This window comes from Lycorma delicatula, chromosome 13 (genome assembly GCF_047948215.1).
Source record: "Lycorma delicatula isolate Av1 chromosome 13, ASM4794821v1, whole genome shotgun sequence".
Lineage (NCBI taxonomy): Eukaryota > Metazoa > Arthropoda > Insecta > Hemiptera > Fulgoridae > Lycorma > Lycorma delicatula.
This window is the reverse complement of record NC_134467.1, coordinates 8,073,345-8,091,396: the sequence shown is the minus strand read 5'-3', so window position 1 is coordinate 8,091,396 and position 18,052 is coordinate 8,073,345. Positions and strand designations below refer to the sequence as shown.

The 18,052-nt window shown below is 30.5% G+C and overlaps 1 protein-coding gene across 4 annotated transcripts in view; it reads left to right on the top strand.

Moving 5' to 3' along the window:
* Positions 1 to 3,043: 3,043 nt before the first annotated feature.
* LOC142334106 (tRNA endonuclease ANKZF1-like) overlaps positions 3,044 to 18,052 on the top strand; it is a 47,277-nt gene continuing 32,268 nt past the window's right edge. The window contains exons 1-4 of one of the 4 annotated variants that reach the window (XM_075381807.1): positions 3,094 to 3,150; positions 3,905 to 4,025; positions 4,164 to 4,440; positions 13,523 to 13,822. In XM_075381807.1, coding sequence (XP_075237922.1) covers positions 4,227 to 4,440; positions 13,523 to 13,822 — 514 coding nt within the window. In that variant the 5' untranslated portion in view covers positions 3,094 to 3,150; positions 3,905 to 4,025; positions 4,164 to 4,226. Of the gene's footprint in view, positions 3,151 to 3,266; positions 4,026 to 4,163; positions 4,441 to 13,522; positions 13,823 to 18,052 lie in introns of those variants that run through there. The other 3 variants (XM_075381809.1, XM_075381806.1, XM_075381805.1) reach the window with 3 other exon arrangements.

Genomic DNA, 18,052 nt, shown 5'->3' with positions numbered 1-18,052 from the left:
TAATTTTTTTTATATTTTAAAACGTTCTTTCGTCCATTTTCAATTGTCAAGTAAAAGCCCCTAGAGCACTGTAAGTATAATGGAACCAAATATGCTAACTCAAAGGGTAGCGTTACTACTGTTGTCCAGGTTCAGACGTTTATAGACATGTGCAAACGCGATCTAGTGTAGCACAAATTCATCAGAACGATGCCGGTTGTGAGACAGTAGTGAACCAGGAAGCACGTCATTGTGAGTGCTTTGTGTGTCTGAATTATTGTGTATTACATATTTACACGTTTATTTTTTTCAAGTAGGCGTCAGTTACAAAATACCTAGAGTTTGTTTAAATCATCCTAATAATTTTTTTATGTATGTGGTGAAGTGATGCTCAAGTCCCAAAGGCTAAACCTTATTCCATTAGTAAAAAGGTCTTAAGTGTAAAGTCGGGGACCAAACAAGGGCCTGGGCCCCGCATATCTGTTGTCTATCGTGTTCTAGGCTTCTCAGGTGCGTGGAAAATTGGCATACGCCACATGCCATTTGCTATCCCTATGATTTGGAGGGAACTCAAAGCTTACCTTTCTGACTGTTATTTCTGATTAAAAAGCATTAAAGGGATGTCAAAATCAAAACGTACAGTGGTGTACCCTAACTTGCAGTCTGCAATGAGACCGGTTCAACACTGCGAAGAATTGCCCGCACCAAAGCCTCAAGAACATGTGATATTAAATGAAGAGAGCTCAGAGTCTGGTGGAAGTAAAAAAGAAAAAGAAACAGATTCTGGTGATACAACTTTTGAACTAATCGGTTTATCTGAGCCTCATTTACCGACTCAAGGAAAAATCTTAACGATCGATACGAAATTTAAAGTTAACCAAAAAACAGTCTAAAATGCTTACTTCCCGGCTAAAAGGAAGGAATCTTCTTTAAAAGAATGTACTTATCCTAAACGTCATTCTGAATTTAAAGACTATTTTCTGAAGAAAATGGCTTAGTGTTTTGTAATGACATTTCTTCTCTTATGGAGACGCTTTGTAATAAACATAACTCAGCAGAATGGCGCTTGTTCATCGATTCCTCTACGGTTAGTTTAAAAGCTGTGCTTCTGCATAGCGGCAATAAATTTCCATCAGTACCTGTGGCTCACTCTGCTAGTACGAAAGAAACATATGAAAACTTTAAATTTATATTGGAAAAACTTCAATATGCAGAGTATGAATGGAATATTTGTGGTGATTTGAAGTTAATTGTACTTATTCTTGGTCTGCAGCTTGGTTACATAAACTACTATTGTTTTTTGTGTGAATGGGATAGTAGGGACAGAAAAAACCATTTCATTAGAAAATAATGGCCAAAACGCGAATCGCTCATTACCGAACAGAAAAATGTGAAACGTGACCCGTTGTGTAATCCTAAAAATGTGTATCTACCTCCGTTACATATCAAAATAGGATTAATGAAGAATTTCGTCAAGGCCGTAGACAATACTCCTGATTTCATGCACTTAAAACAGAAGTTTCCTAAAATTAGTGATCCAAAAATTAAAGAAGGGATATTTGCGTGTCCAAAAATACGATTACTAATGCACGATGAAAAATTTGAGGAACTATTGAATCCACTGGAGAAAGCAGTTTGGCAAGCATTTAAAAATGTTACTCAGAGTTTTTTGGGAAATTGAAAGGTGGAAAATTACTGTGATATTATCAACGATCTTATAACATCTTATAAAAATTTTCGGTAGTATTTCCTTAAACGTACACTTTCTGCACCCGTACCTAGATTTCTTCCCGGAAAATCTTGCCGCAGTGAGCGATGAGCACGAGGAACAATTTCATCAGGAGATTTCAGCTACGGAAAAGAGGTATCAAGGCAAATGGAATCCTAATATGCTGGCCGATTATTATTAGATCATCAAGAGGGATGCTTCACAAGAGAAATACAGCAGAAAATCGTCATTTCTTACTTTCTAGGTGAGTCAAACGTTTGAAATTATAAATGCCTGTCTCCCGGAAACCTTGCGTGATGGGGAAAACCGATATAATATTTGAATTTAGGAGAAAAAATACTACCAGATTCGTATATATTTGTTTCTGAGACAAGAAGCAAATTTTTTTGTTCCCCAGTGTAATGTCCCATTTACCTGAGTAATAGATTATTAAAATATTAATAATAATAGAAATTAATAAAAATTTGATCAAACAAATAATTACAAAGATTAAAAAATTATAAAATAAATGAAGCTATCCAGAACTGCTTTGCAAAGTGGAAACACCTACGGGAAAAGTGAGTGAATAGTGGAGAGGAGTACTTTGAAGGGGAAAAGGACCAATAATCTGTAAAATTAATAATAAAAATAAAATTTCGTTATTTTCTGAACAGATGCCTTAAAATATGTTTTCCGTAATACTGGTATCGATCTTTATTATTTTTGAACCTACAAACTATCTGTACCTACTGACTTTCTCTTTTGGGTTTTTGCCAATTACTATGATGCATATGATGGTGTCAAAGAGTTTAGGAACCGCTAATCTTCAAGACTAGCTGTAAATGTAGCTCCTTGAATTACACAGAATTGAAATTTATTATATCAAACCGTACTTTTGTCAAAATGTGTTTTACATTTAAAGATAATAAAAATAATTTAACTACTCGATGTTTAAGAGGTTTCGAATTCTTTTCTTCCCAGAAACTTCAGTTTAAACATTTATATATTTGATCGTTTTTTAAAAAGTATTATGTTCGTAGTAAGTCGAAAAAAATATTTGTATCTTTACTTCATAAATTCAAGAAGTAAGATTGAAAGTAAAGTATTTTTTTGAATGACTAACATTTAAGTAATACTCTTTATTTCTTTACTTTTTTACTGCTAGTAATATTTTTGCTTAGTTTTGAAAACGTTTAATTTAAATTTCATTTTTTGAATATGCCAAAAAATCATTATTTATTTCAGATTTTATGAGATAAATATGTTTTATTTTAACTAAGCCCTGAACAACAGCAGTAATGCAACTTTGTAAGTGGTTCATATATGTCCGAGTTAACGGTTACCCAAACTGTATACGTACAGGTTTTAGTGACAGTGAGCTTTCGTAAAACGTGCTTGTCAGCTGAGTGCGTGAATAGGTTTGTGGTTATGTGAGTAAATATTTGTTACCAACATAAATTATGGTCAGTTTAATAGGGATCATTAGACTTTTTAGTTTCGCGTATATTTATGTATGTAGTTTAGCTATTGTCAAGCTGAGTTAAGAATTTCTTATTTTTTCATACTACCGTTGTAGGTTAGGTTTCCATCTGGTTTTCAGTTTAGTTTTGATTTTTTTTTAAAGATATTACGTGAGACGTGTTTAAGTATAGCTTTTAATTTATTACTACGTTTGCTTATTATGTTTATTTCTGACCTTTTTTTATAAGTAAATTATCATTTTGTACGAAGTATTTGTAAATTGTACTGTTCAAGTCAAACTGAATGTATCACTTCATCAATTCTAACAGATTGTTTAAATGTAGTGGAATGAGCAAACACCAGTTTTATGTATTTATTAATGTTTAAAATAGCTGTACGTTTTTATTTATTTCTAACAATCTTTCCAATGCCAGTGGTTCAGATTTTGCTATGTATTTTAATTTTTTTCTGAAAATTCCAAATTTTTCCACGTGGTCGTTTTAAAATGTTAATTAGCCCTTAAATAATTTGCTATGTTTGTTAAATTTTATAAGCCCGTTATTTCTCGAAGTACAATTTTCTCTACAGGAAATATTAGATTTATGAAATTGATGATTTTAGTATCCATGAACTGGTTGATTTATAATATTGTTGTTTATTTGAAAACAATAAAACCTATTTATTTAAGAAATTAACAAATAAGTTGTTTAAAAGCCTTATTTCCTCAGTTTTTGTAGATGAATGATGGGTTTTCAGATTGAAATGTGGATCTTAATGGTTTAATGTTAGTAGGTGTTAACACATGCGTATACATATTGATAAATAATTTTAACTGGTTTGAAAGTAACTGCAGCCTGCAATATATTTAGTTAGTCAGGTAGGTATCTTAGAATAGGCCAAAATAAATAACTTTAGAATTTGAATGTAATCTTAAGTGAAGTTAGAATATGTAATTAAAGAAAAGATCTAAACCGAACACTTTTATATTGAAATAATCTTTTTTGTGGTTTTTCAGGTATAAATTTTAAAGAAGGTATATATTACTCTTTTGTATCGTGATGCAAATGTTCTGAAAATCATGGATAAACCAGAAGTATCAGCGGCACCAACCAGTAATAGTGTTAAATTGTGCTCCATTTTTAATGTAAAAGAATATAATGATATTATTAACATTGACTGTAGCAATAGTAACTGCAAAAGTGATGTTAGAATTTCAAAGTTAATGAAACTGAATTTTAATACTTCTATACCACAATCAATGTCAACTGATGATGCAAGAAATACCCAAGATTGTATGTATCTTTAGATATATTATCTAAGCATGTAATGTATAATAAAAATAATTTGTGTGTGCAAAGTAATTTTATGTTGTATTTTATAAGTAATAACAGAATGATTTTAAGTAAACTTGCAGGTTGCTGGTATCTTAACATTGGCTTTGCCCTATTTTAATTTTTTTTTTTTTGTGTTTACCCCTTTCAAGGAAAGATATTGTCATTTTCTCACTCTCTCAGAATATATTTAAAAGATTACAGTTTGAGCACTAAAATTAAAATTCTATGAACAAATAGAAATAATTTATATATTATATTTATATTGTGGAATTGCCTACGTTAAGTGTCTAGGTGATTTATTGATAATTCATAAAGAGATACTTCATGCCAACACAATTATGACATTTTACAAACTAATTTTGGCATTTTATATCTGATATTTTTGTAATCCTTCTTCTTCTTTTGTTGTCAATTCAGGGATTAGTTTGCTGCTGATCTCCATACATCATTATTTCCAAAAAGTCGCTGCAACCCCATGTAAGTCCCACAATCCACATTAACCATAATTCTACTACTTCCAAAACTGTTTAGCATACAAACTTAATTACTATAAACACAGATTCTTATCCAGCCCTGGCATTCTTATCAACAAAAATGCCCATTGTCAGCTGCTTAATCTTATAGTTCAAGCTGTTAGTTAATTTGATTTACTTTGTATGGAAGTCATACCTTTATGGGTATCACGCCATTCAGAATCAAGGGTAATAATTTGGTTAATAATATAGTGGAAGTATTAAACATACAGTTATTTATAACAGAATGCTTATCATGTCAAAAACCATTACTTATCAATGGATTTGTTAACAGTGGTATTCCAGTTATTAACTTACACAACGTAAAAGAGTAAATCGTATTTTGCTATACTTCGTCCAGGAAAGTCAGCTGAGGGATTGATCCACAACCACTTGATATGCAGAAAACCAGCCCTTGCATTCAGTTTTTCAGCACTCATGTCCATATCCTTATCCAACACTTGCTCTAAAACAAATAAATATATCTAAGGTTTCAATTATGTTTTATTTTCTTTTAGATGATATCCATATATCAGTTACTATACTTGTGAACAAAAAAAAAAATAGCATAGCATGCTATTAAAAATAATAGCACCAGTTATGCCCACTTTCTGGGAGTTTTTGTTGTGTTTATTATTCTGTATATTTTGTTATAATTCTCTTTTTCAGCAATTTATTTTGTGTTAGAATTCTTCGTTCAATATTTCTTTGATTTCATTCACAATGAGGATCTTAGTCATCCTCCCATGGCTCCAATTGTTATAATTTAGAACAAAATCCCTGTAAATTCTATTTTGGACTTTATATTTAACTGTACTTAAATTACATTTATATTTAGGATGTTATAACCTTCCTTCCTTTTTCCTGTTTAGCCTCTGGTAATTTCCGTCGGGTATGAGTGAAAATGAAGTGTACTCTTGCACAGCCTCAGGTTGACCATTTCTGAGATGTGTGGTTAATTGAAACCCAACTACCAAACAACATCAGTATCCACAATCTAGTGTTCAAATCCATATAAAAGTAACTGCCTTTACTAGGACATGCTGGAACTTTCGACTTCCAAATCAGCTGATTTGCGAAGCCGCGTTCACCACTAGATAAATCCGGTGGGTAAAGGATGTTATAATCCACCTTGTTTTTTATCTACAACAATTTTAGGGATGGTAGGATTTTTCCTGGAAGAATCTGTATCTATGCTTGGATGATTTATTTTCCTTTCAAGGCCTGATGTTGTATATTAACAGTTATTAAAGAGTACCAATATAACTGTCCATGTTACTTATTTTCAAAATTTGTTGGTTGAGTACTGATGCTGCATTAGCAAGACCAAAATAATTTTTTTATAAATTTTATTCTACAGTCTGTTGACTTTAAAATGAACTATTTCCACTCTGAGTATATTAAATTTGCTTTCAAAATAATAAAGAGAATAAGTAACAACCATTTCGTATTATACATCTGTAAATGCGTTGTATAAGGTAACATTCATCATAATGTTCCAATTTTTTTTTTTTTGTTGTGAAAATAAAACTTATTTGGTTAATCAAAGGTGTTTTGGGCAAAATAAGATTTTTATTTTTTACCTCGGCAATTTAATAAAAAACTTATTTTTACAAAAGTTTTTTTTCAAGATAAAATACCAAAAAATGTTATTTAATATTCATTCCCTTCTCTAAAAATGACCGTATATTTTTTTTTTTAGCTATGTCCTGATTCAGATAAGAAGTTATGGGTGTTTTTTATCTACATTATCTAGATCGATTTTAAAAATTAACTGTCATCACTTAGAGATTATTTTCTTAAAAATTAATTTTACGCGAATGGTTCCCCTTAATTATGGGAATCCGAAAATGAAAACAAAATTCATTTCATTATTTAACAACACAAAACAATAATTTCACTGTTCAATTTTCATTATGTACTCCACAAATATGGAAATAGTCAGTTTTTTGGATTTACATATTTAAAAATGCATAAATCTTGGTTATTGTTTTTAAAATAAAAAGAAATTATTTTATCATAAAGATACAGAGCTGAAAATGATTGAATGAAACTAAGATTTATTTTTCAAAAAGTTATAAAATTTGTTTCCAAGTTTTTTTTTGTTTATGATTCGATAATTTGTCAGAATGTTTAGAATGGGAACAGTGAGGTTATAATTTTTTAATAAAAGCCTACCTCAAATTCTGATACAAAACCAATAATTATTTGGGTTTCATTTCTAAAGCAGGTTACTGAAAAAAATAGTCTTGTCTACCACTAAAATGGAAAAAAACAATAAAATAAACAAAAATACCCCTTGTTAGTGAAAAGTAGCTATCTAACTTAGTAGTTAAAAATAGAGTACTTTCTATGTAATCTATGTTTAAAAAAAAATGTTGTTATTAAAAATTTAATGTCTGGATTAAAAATAGTTTGTGTTCCTTTCATCTGAATAAAAATGTTTTGAGTGTCCAGGGAATTGCAAGTAGGGTGGTACTTGTTGCCTGAAAAGGGCTGTTGTTCCGAGCTTAAATTTTTTCAGTATCTCTTTTTCCTTTTTTTTGATCTAGTTACTTCCCATTTTTATTTACGGGGATGTAGTTTGATTTCTGCTTCATTTTTGTTGAGGCTGCCAGAATTTTTATAGTAGAGTGCGGACCATTCTGGTACTAGAGCGATGGTACCGAATAGATAGGCACTACTGTAGAATATTGGGGAGGGCTACCTGTGAATATACTCAAGGACTCATCTTCTTGTTCAGTATCTGTAAATTGTTAACTTACTACTTATATGCAAGGCAGATCCAATGACTCGTTCAAGACTCCAAGAAAAAAAAAGGCAGACGAGCCTTTTCATTTTCTGGTTTCATCTACAACCTTGTTATGAAAATACATGAAATATTCTGTAAAATTTTATTTTTTACAGTAGTCCTAATTATACTTAGTTATTAGAATTCAAAATAATATTGAATATTACCTGTATCAAATGACTAGATCCTAGAGGTATGTTGTGTTATATTTTATTAATTCAGTTTTCTTAATGGTAAAATAAGCTGTTGACATATAATAAATGTATTGGTTATTTTTTTATCAGATAAAAGAAATTAATTTCATTATTGAAAACTAAAACTGTGCTTCCCTTCATGGATGGAGAGTTGCAGTGTTTGATATGCCTTTAATATGGAAGGTCATGAGTTGGAATCCCAGTTAGCGTGGGGTTTTTCATACACTGCAAGGCTTTGTACTGCACATTACCACATACACAAGTTTTAAGTTCATGTGATGAATTAAACCATTAACAAAAAAAAAAAAAATTTTTTTTTGTTACGAGTTTTTATTTCTCGGCCTCTGATTATATTCCACTGAATGCATTTAAGCATTAATGTATATTGGCCAAATTTTTTTATCTTATTCTTCTTTTCTTTTACATTTTTCTTTTTTTTCATTCCTTGCACCATTTCACTGACGTCTTAGGAAAAATTTCAATGTTACCTAAACTATAAAGAATTTGGTACGATTACAAGTTTATTCCATTTTGAGTTCATTTACAATTAATTTTAAAAATTCAGCATTTTGACACTTTTTAAAATTTGTTCTCTTAAAGATTAGATTTTTAAGTATTATGTCGTTTGCCAATTATAGACAAACATTTTTTTTTTTTTTGTCTTCAGTCATTGGTTTGTCTTCAGTCACTGGTTTGATGCAGCTCTCCAAGATTCCCTATCTAGTGCTAGTCGTTTCATTTCAGTATACCCTCTACATCCTACTTCCCTAACAATTTGTTTTACATATTCCAAACGTGGCCTGCCTACACAATTTTTTCCTTCTACCTGTCCTTCCAATATTAAAGCGACTATTCCAGGATGACTTAGTATGTGGCCTATAAGTCTGTCTCTTCTTTTAACTATATTTTTCCAAATGCTTCTTTCTTCATCTATTTGCCGCAATACCTCTTCATTTGTCACTTTATCCACCCATCTGATTTTTAACATTCTCCTATAGCACCGCATTTCAAAAGCTTCTAATCTTTTCTTCTCAGTTACTCCGATCGTCCAAGTTTCACTTCCAAATAAAGCGACACTCCAAACATACACTTTCAAAAATCTTTTCCTGACATTTAAATTAATTTTTGACATAAACAAATTATATTTCTTACTGAAGGCTCGTTTAGCTTGTGCTATTTGGCATTTTATATCGCTCCTGCTTCGTCCATCTTTAGTAATTCTACTTTCCAAATAACAAAATTCTTCTACCTCCATAATCTTTTCTCCTGAAAGAGGGCAGCAGCTCTTTCAGTAGTTGTTAGGGGCGTGAGTCACAATGACTTAAACAGCCATATCAACATCACTCAGTCCTCTGAGTACTGCGCAGCTGAAAGCAATGGAAAACTACAGCTGCTTTTTTTCAAAGAAAATGTGGCTCTCTGCATTTGCATATACCAATGATGCGCCTTCCTTGGTAAAATATTCCGGAGTTAAACTAGTCCCCCGTTCGGATCTCCCGGTGGGAACTACTAAGGAAGGGGTCACCAGAAAATTAAAAAAATAACATTCTACAAGTCGGAGCGTGGAATGTTAGAAGCTTAAAAAAGGTTTGTTAGGCTAGAAAATTTAGACAAACATTGACAAATGAATATACTATTTTAATTTCTGTTTTAGTTTAAATAGGAATGTTGAAAATTTAGTTTTTAATTCTATAAAATAAGTGATTTTAGTTAGTATAATAATCTTTAAAAATCTACCTAACCTACCCAAGTTAATTAATTTTTTTTTTTAATTTGGCCAACTGAAGATCACGTGAAGCAACATTCTGCATTCATTTCTGGATGTTCTCTTTCCTGGTTTTCCAATAATTAATTTTTTGCTTTGTTTTTGTCTTCTTTCTTTTGATAAACACTTAGTTCAGATCTTTTTCCTTTTCTTAGAATCTCCTGAAATCTTGAACCGATTTGTAGAACGTTGTTCTTTATTGTACTATTTCTTCAGATGTTTTCATTTTCTTTAGATCTTTTTTTATTGCTGATTAAATTAATTTTTTTTTTGTTGTAAATGTAGTTAAAAATTTGCTTGGTGAGCTTGTTATCATTCATTCTCATGTAATGGATGAAAAATTTGGCTGATCTTTTTCTTATTGAATCTGGCATTTTTTTCAGTCCTATCTTATTTGTAAAGAATTTTATTATTTTTGGATTTGTATTTTCATCTGTTTTTATTGAAACTAGGTTTTTCTCAGTAAAACAGGATATATTTCAGTAATTTCAAAGTCAAGTTATATTATGATGCGTACAGGTCTTCTGATTTGTTTACCGTATTGTAATGCCTGATTTTGACATTTATTAAGGCGTTCTTTTTGTTGTAAGTAATTATTGAATCCTTCCTGTTAATTCACCACCACCTTACTTGTTCCCTTTGTTGCACATGCTCCTATTTTAATCCCTCCTTAATTAAGTAAAACTAACTTTAACGTTTCATAGTGTAGTAAAACTAATACGGGTGGCGGTGAATTAACCCGGAAAGGTTGTAATTATTTATATTTATAAATTTGTAAATAGAAATTTAATAATATTAAATGTGGAGAAGTAAAAGAGAGATAATTTTTTGATTTAAAAAAGTCTTAATTCTATATGATAAATTACCAAGAATTCACAACACTTTATTTCTACATAAAATATAAAAATTTGTATATATATATATATTTTTTTTTTCTTTTAAAGAAATGAAATGAATAATGTGTAATTGTTTGTAATCTGGATTTATGTTTTACTCTAGGTCACATTTCATAGAATTAGTATTTTGTAATCGTTGTCAAGTAATTACTTAATTTGTAAAAATAATAAAAAAGGTACCTATTGCCTTAATGGTGATTAATATATATTTATATAAAATATGGGTACTTACGTATTAACGCCACCGCAGCTACAGCTTTATTTAAAATTGAGTATTTATTTTATTGAGTCTCTTTATTAATTTTAATAAATGGTTATTTATATTTATTTATTTTATTAATACAATTTAACCAAACTTAACCTACGCTCGCTTTGCTCGCTAACCTTGACTAATGCAATTATTTATTATTTAAATAACAATAATTACTGAATTTATTAAATAAATACTCAAAAAATTAGGGTGTTAATTAGTCAAGGTTAGCAAGCGAAGCGAGCGTAGGTTAAGTTTGGTTAAATTATATTAAAATTAATAAAGAGACTGTTTTGAATCTATGTTAAACTCTATATCGGCCCATTTTCCACCGAAATCCGATTGACTACTTTGTTTTTAAATAAAGCTGAAGCTGCGGTGGCGTTAATACATAAGTACCAAAATATGTATGAAATGAAACATATACCTTCTTATTACATACATGTATACAAGTATTGTAATCTCGAGTGAACTCTTATTGTTATCTCAAGTAGCCAGTAATTTACAATTTGGTGTGAAAAGTTGGAATTTACACAGAATTGCTAGACAAAGTTATGAAATATGAATTGACTGCCTGATGTGATAATTTTTTTTCTAGTATAGATTTATTTACTTTTAATGATAAGTTAAATTAGAATATTTTCATAATATTGTTTGAAGTATAAAGTATTTTCATAATTTGTAATATAAGCAGATTTAGAGAGGGTAATGTTTTAATATTAAAATTTTGCATAAACCTCAGCTTGTTGCATTTATTCTGACCATTAAAGTTGTGAGTCTAGTGTACTATCCAATTTTTATAGTATAGGGAAATCGAAAAAGGTTGCAGCAATTGAAAAAAATGATATCTCAGAAACTACTAGAGATAATCAAATGAGTATTTTTTTTTTAAAAATGCCAACTCAAAATGTTTTTTTTTACTTATAAACATCAAATTAAACCTACGGATTGTCCTAAATGTGTTGAATTCGGAAGTAGAATTCTTAATAAAATTGATGATAAAACATTTTTAAAACCTGTTATGTTTATGAATGAAATGACTTTCCATATCAGTGGTTGTGTCAACCAACATAATTTTAAGATATGGGAATCTCAGCAACCCAATGAAATTATTGAGTATGTTACAGAATCTCCAAAAATAAACATGCGGTGCAGTTTGATATCTGATCGTGTGATTGGTCGGTCCATTTTTTTCTCATGAGCCTACTATCACAGGCAATGTTTATTTATACATGCTACATCTGTACACTTTTCTGCAAGTTGACCAAATTGAACGAGAAAGTAACATCGCTGTAATGTTTCAACAAGATAATGTGCTCCCATACTTTAGCCTACGTATTCGACACGCTCTCAAAGAGATCCCTAGTCATGGGATCGGTAGGGCCGGTCCTGTGATTTGGCTTCCAAGACGCCCAGATTTGACACCCCTCGATTTTTTTTTATGGGGATGCATTAAAAACATTGTATACAAAATCAGGGATGTACAGCATTTAAGACGATGGAGCATCGCTGCTAATGCCACAGTTACGCCTGCAATGATCCAGCGAACTTTGGCAGAAATAGATTTTCAGTTTGGATGTTTGTAGAGCGACTGACGAAGCTCATATTGAAACATTATAAGGTATGAAAAGAACATTTCGAGTCTGTGAATTTTAAAAAAAAACTTATTTCATTATATCTGGTAGTTTCTGAAATAACAATTATTTTTAACTACTACTTATTTGTAAAAGGTATTTGTTGCTTTTGGGTTGAATACCTCGTTGTTATATATTAATTAGATTTATGTACTGGGATTCACCGGTGCTGGAATACCATTCTGGTATTGCTTTTTTTGGGAGAAATAAAAAATTGTCCCTTCATATAGAATTTGTTTTAACTTAAAATCTGGCCTATATTTTATGTTAACATTAAGTATTCATTGTTATCGTATTTCTTAATGAAAGATATTATCACATCTGTAAATGGTATGATCTGACGAAAGGGTACTGGTGTAAATGATAAAAATCATTATGAAAATGGTCCCTGCTTTTGAATATCCGTAGATAAGTGGTAACTAAATTACGTCACAAAAAATCTAATTTGTAAAAGAAAAGTTAAACATTACCATGAAACAGATAAGTTTTGCTTTTTAATGATGTAAACATTGAAATGAATGTGCATTTTTTGTAGCATTGTCATGTACCCGGCTGCCTGTGGCTGTGAACTATATTCTTACAGTCTGATGTAATACAAAATCAAATGTTCCAGTATTTGAAAATTTATGAGTGCTCTCCTGTTGACATAATTGTCAGGGTGAGAAGAGCACTGAGGGAATTGAAATCTATAATGGATAATTTATTTACAATAGAGTTTGTATTTATTATGTTATTAAGATACCAAATAAAGTAATACGATGAAAGAAAATAATCAACCACCATAATAAGAATAAAATTAAAAAAATTCTTTGCAAGTGTGATTTAGTATTTTTAATGGAAAATCAGTAGGCAGTTTATAACAGTTATACTTCTAAAAGACCATCCCACTATTGTAGTAGTTTAGAAAAGTTAGTGAATGATAATGTTGCTAGCATTTCTGTGAGCAAGTGATTAATTTTATTATCCTTATTTATAATACAATTTTTTTTTTATTTCAGCATTGCTACCTTCATCAACAGAAAAATTAGTAAACTTAAATGACATCAATGCCACCGTCACTTTGCCGTCGACTGTATCAAATACAAATACATCAAGTGTGTGTTTATCGAATAATCTGGTACCAGATGTAAAATTTTGCTCGTTCTGTAATGTAGGATTTATCGATCAAATAGAACAAAGACAGCATTATAAATTAGATTGGCATCGATATAATATTAAATTAAATATTAAACAAAAACAGTCAGTTTCTGAAGTAAATTTCAATCAGTTAATGATGAACAGTGATAATTGTGATAATGGTCAGTATAATATATTGTTTAATTTTAAAAATAATTTGAGCAATGCTTTGCTATCCCTAGAATATTTCCAACAGTTCAAATGTAAACGATCTCACTATTATAAAAATATTTATAAATAAATAAATAACCTAAAACTTTTTTTACTAAATTTAATGCTGTATATATCAAGAGACAAACATTATATCAATCATCATTGTCTATTTTGATTGGTGTTTATTTAATATCGACTTCCTCAGATAGATATGTGATTAAATAATTTTTTTTTGTCTTCAGTCATTTGACTGGTCTGATGCAGCTCCCCAAGATTCCCTATCTAGTGCTAGTTATTTCATTTCGGTACACCCCCTACATTCTACATCCCTAACGATTTGTTTTACATGTTCCAAACATTGCCTGCTTGCACAACTTTTCCCATCTACTTGTACTTCCAGTATCAAAATGACTATTCCGGTATGCCTTAATATGTGGCATATAAGTCTGTCTCATCTTTTAACGATATATGACAAGCGAGCAGTGGGACACGAAGCAAGTGATATGTGACACCGTACTTAGTTCACAAACTCAATTAGGTTACTTCTAGGAGCTAGTTAGGACACTGGTCGCTAAACTGATTTGAGGCTCAGTAGCCGTTTGTGGCAAAGACATTCGGTCTTTTACTTTAGGGTGACCGAATGGGATGGGGCGGGAGAAATGCCATGCAAATCAAATCAAAATCATCTTTTAATATATTATATTTTTCTAAATGCTTCTTTCTTCATTGATTTGCTGCAACACCTCTTCATTTGTCACTTTATCCACTCATCTGATTTTTAACATTCTCCTGTAGCACTACATTTCAGAAGCTTCTAATCTTTTCTTCTCGGATACTCCGATCGTCCAGGTTTCACTTCCTTATAAAGCAACACTCCAAACATATAGTTTCAGAAATGTTTTCCTGACATTTAAATTTATGTAACCAAATTATATTTCTGACTGAAAGCTCATTTCATTTGTGCTGTTTACCATTTTATATTCCTTCTGCTTCGTCCATCTTTAGTAATTTTGCTTCCCAGATAACAGAGATCTTCTACCCCCATAATCTTTTATTTTCTTATTTTTTATTCAGTGGTCCATATGTATTATTTCTACTACACTTAATTACTTTCATTTTGTTCTTGTTTATTTCATGAGGTAGTTTTTGTGTAGGACTTCATCCATTCCATTCACTATTTCTTCTAAATTTTTTTACTCTTTGCTAGAATTACTATACCATCAGCAAATCGTAGCATCTTTATCTTTTCACCTTGCACTGTTACTCTGGATATAAATTGTTCTTTAACAACATTAACTGCTAGTTCTATGTAAAGATTAAAAAGTAACAGGAATAGGGAACATGCTTGTCAGACTCCCTATTTTTTATTACGGTTTCTTTCTTATGTTCTTCGATTATTACTGTTGCAGTTTGGTTCCTGTAAACATTAGTAATTGTTCTATCTCTATACTTGAACCCTAAACTTTTTAGAATGCTTAAGACTTTATTCCAGTCTACGATATCAAATGCCTTTTCTAAGGTTATAAATGCTATATATATTGGTTTATTTTTCTTTAATTTTCCTTCTACTATTAACCTGAGCACTAAAATTGTTTTCCTTGTCCCTATACTTATCCTAAAAACAAATTGGTCTTCTCCTAACACTTCTTTCACTCACCTCTCAATTCTTCCGTATAGAATTCTATTAAAATATTTGATGCATGAGTAGTTAAGCTAATTGTTCTGTATTCTTCAATTTATTTGCTCCTGCTTTCTTTGGTATCATGACAGTAACACTCTTTTTGAAGTCTGACAGAACTTCCCTTTTTTCTTAAATATTACATACCAGTTTGTATAATCTATCTATTGATTCATCACCTGCACTGCACAATAATTCTGCAGGTATCCTGTCTATACCAGGAGTCTTTCTGCCGTTCAAATTTTTTAATGCTTCATTAAATTCAGATCTCAGTATTGTATCTCCCTTTTCATCCTCTTTGACTTTCTCTTCTTTCTGTATAACACTAGTTTCTAATTCATTTCCTCCATATAACTCTTCAATATATTCCATCCACCTGTCGACCTTTCCTTTCATATTATAAATCACTGTATCATCTTTATTTAACACATTATTAGATTTTAATTTATGTACCACAAAATTATCCTTAACTTTTCTGTATGCCCTGTCTGTATTACCAATGATCATTTCTTTTTCCACTTCTGAACACTTTTCTTTAATCCAATCTTCTTTCACTAATCTGCACTTCCTGTTTATAGTATTTCTTAATTGTCGGTAGGTCCTCTTGCCTTCTTCATCACTAGCATTCTTATACATTCTACGCTCATCCAACAGCTGCAATATGTCCTCTGATATCCAAATTTTTCTATCAGTTCTCTTTGTTTCACCTAAGTTCACTTTTGCTGATTTAAGAATTTCCTTTTTAACATTCTCCCATTCATCTTTTATATTTTCTACCTTATCTTTTTTACGCAGACCTCTTGCGATGTCCTCAAAAATATTCTTTACCACCTCTTCCTCAAGCTTCTCTAAGTTCCACCGATTCATCTGTCATCCTTTCTTCAGGTTCTTAAACCCAAATCTATATTTCATTATCACTAAATTATGATTGTTATCAATCTTTGCTCCTGGGTATGCTTTGCAGTTGACAAGTTGATTTCTAAAGGTTTGCTTAACATACCTTGGAGGCTTGCCTGAAATGATCTTTTTACAATTGTGGGACAAATCTGTTTCCTGTTCCTGATGAAAACAGAATTTTCACTATTATTAGTATAATTAATATTCATAATTTTTATTTATTTAATTTTATTTAACAAAATTATTAACCTCATGATAATATTTAAAATTAAATAAATTTTAATGAACATTTTTATTTAATTGTATTATTTCCATTTTAAAATGCTGTTGAACATAAAGGATAGTACTGGAAAAGTTTTATCTGCTTTTTAAAAATTTTGTCTTTGTAAAATGGAAATAAATCTAATTAATTTGCTGTAGAACAATAATTTAAATAAAAATAATATATATTGTTGGCAAATAATTTTATATCAGCATTGCTGAAACAATTTAACAACAGTGAGTATGTTTTTCTTGACTTATTTCCTGCTGATCTGTATCGGGAGTATAAGCAGTACCACTTATTCTCCACAAATGATTCCATGATTTACACGCCTCATATCCCTTTTTTCTATTCATATTTTCCATATGTCTAACCTGTAAAGCTTTCCAATAACATGTAAAGCTCTACGTGATATTAGCTTTTTCTGCATCATGTAAAGCTTTCTCAATTGTGTTAGATTCATTTCAAAAGATGAAACCATTCCATTTTCTTTTTTGATAGTTTATTTGTATTTGATTCCTCTCCTCATGTGCCACATTGAGGACTTTCTTTTTTATTATGTTAATCCATTTAATATTGAATATTTTCCTTAAGCCCGTATTTGAATTTTTTTTTTCATAATACAGAATTATAAAATGAATCATAAATTGATATAAAATACTCAAATTTTGATCTTTAATCTGATAATTTTAATACAGCTCAGTGTAATTGTCTTTGAGGCCTAACCAGGTTTCCATAACTTGATAACAGTTTTTACAGGGTTTATTTTTTAATTATGTAATTTTTTAAGGTCTAGTTTTTTGTGTTTGAATAGTATACAAAGGTCAAATCTCTTCATTATTTATATGTAAAAGATTGATATGTGTTTTTTAAAAATATCAACGTGTTTGTCATTTTGTGCAGTTGTTGCATAGTCAATTTGATATTAATAAATAAGACTGTGCTTGGAAAGAAATGCTGGTGTAGAATTCTTTAGTAACAAATAAATCCCATAATAGAAAAGGTGACAACATAATTGTAGGACTTTACAGTCACGCGGCTATTTCCGATGCACGGCGTAAGAAATAAAAAAAACCTGACAAAACAGTTGTTTCCGATGCACGACTTACACACACAACTTAGTTTAAAATATTTATCATTTTATTTAAATACAATATTTTTTGTTTATTTAATTCGGTGATTTTAATTAAAGTGTATACGCTTACTATATTTCATTCGCGTCGGTGTGGCGGTACTAGAGGCCATTTTAAATATTTTTTTTACCCTTTAAATATTATTCATTTATTTAATTCTGCCATTCAGCTGTGACATCGCAATGTAGCAGATAACTGCAGCAGCTGTGTATCAGTGCTACACTAGCGC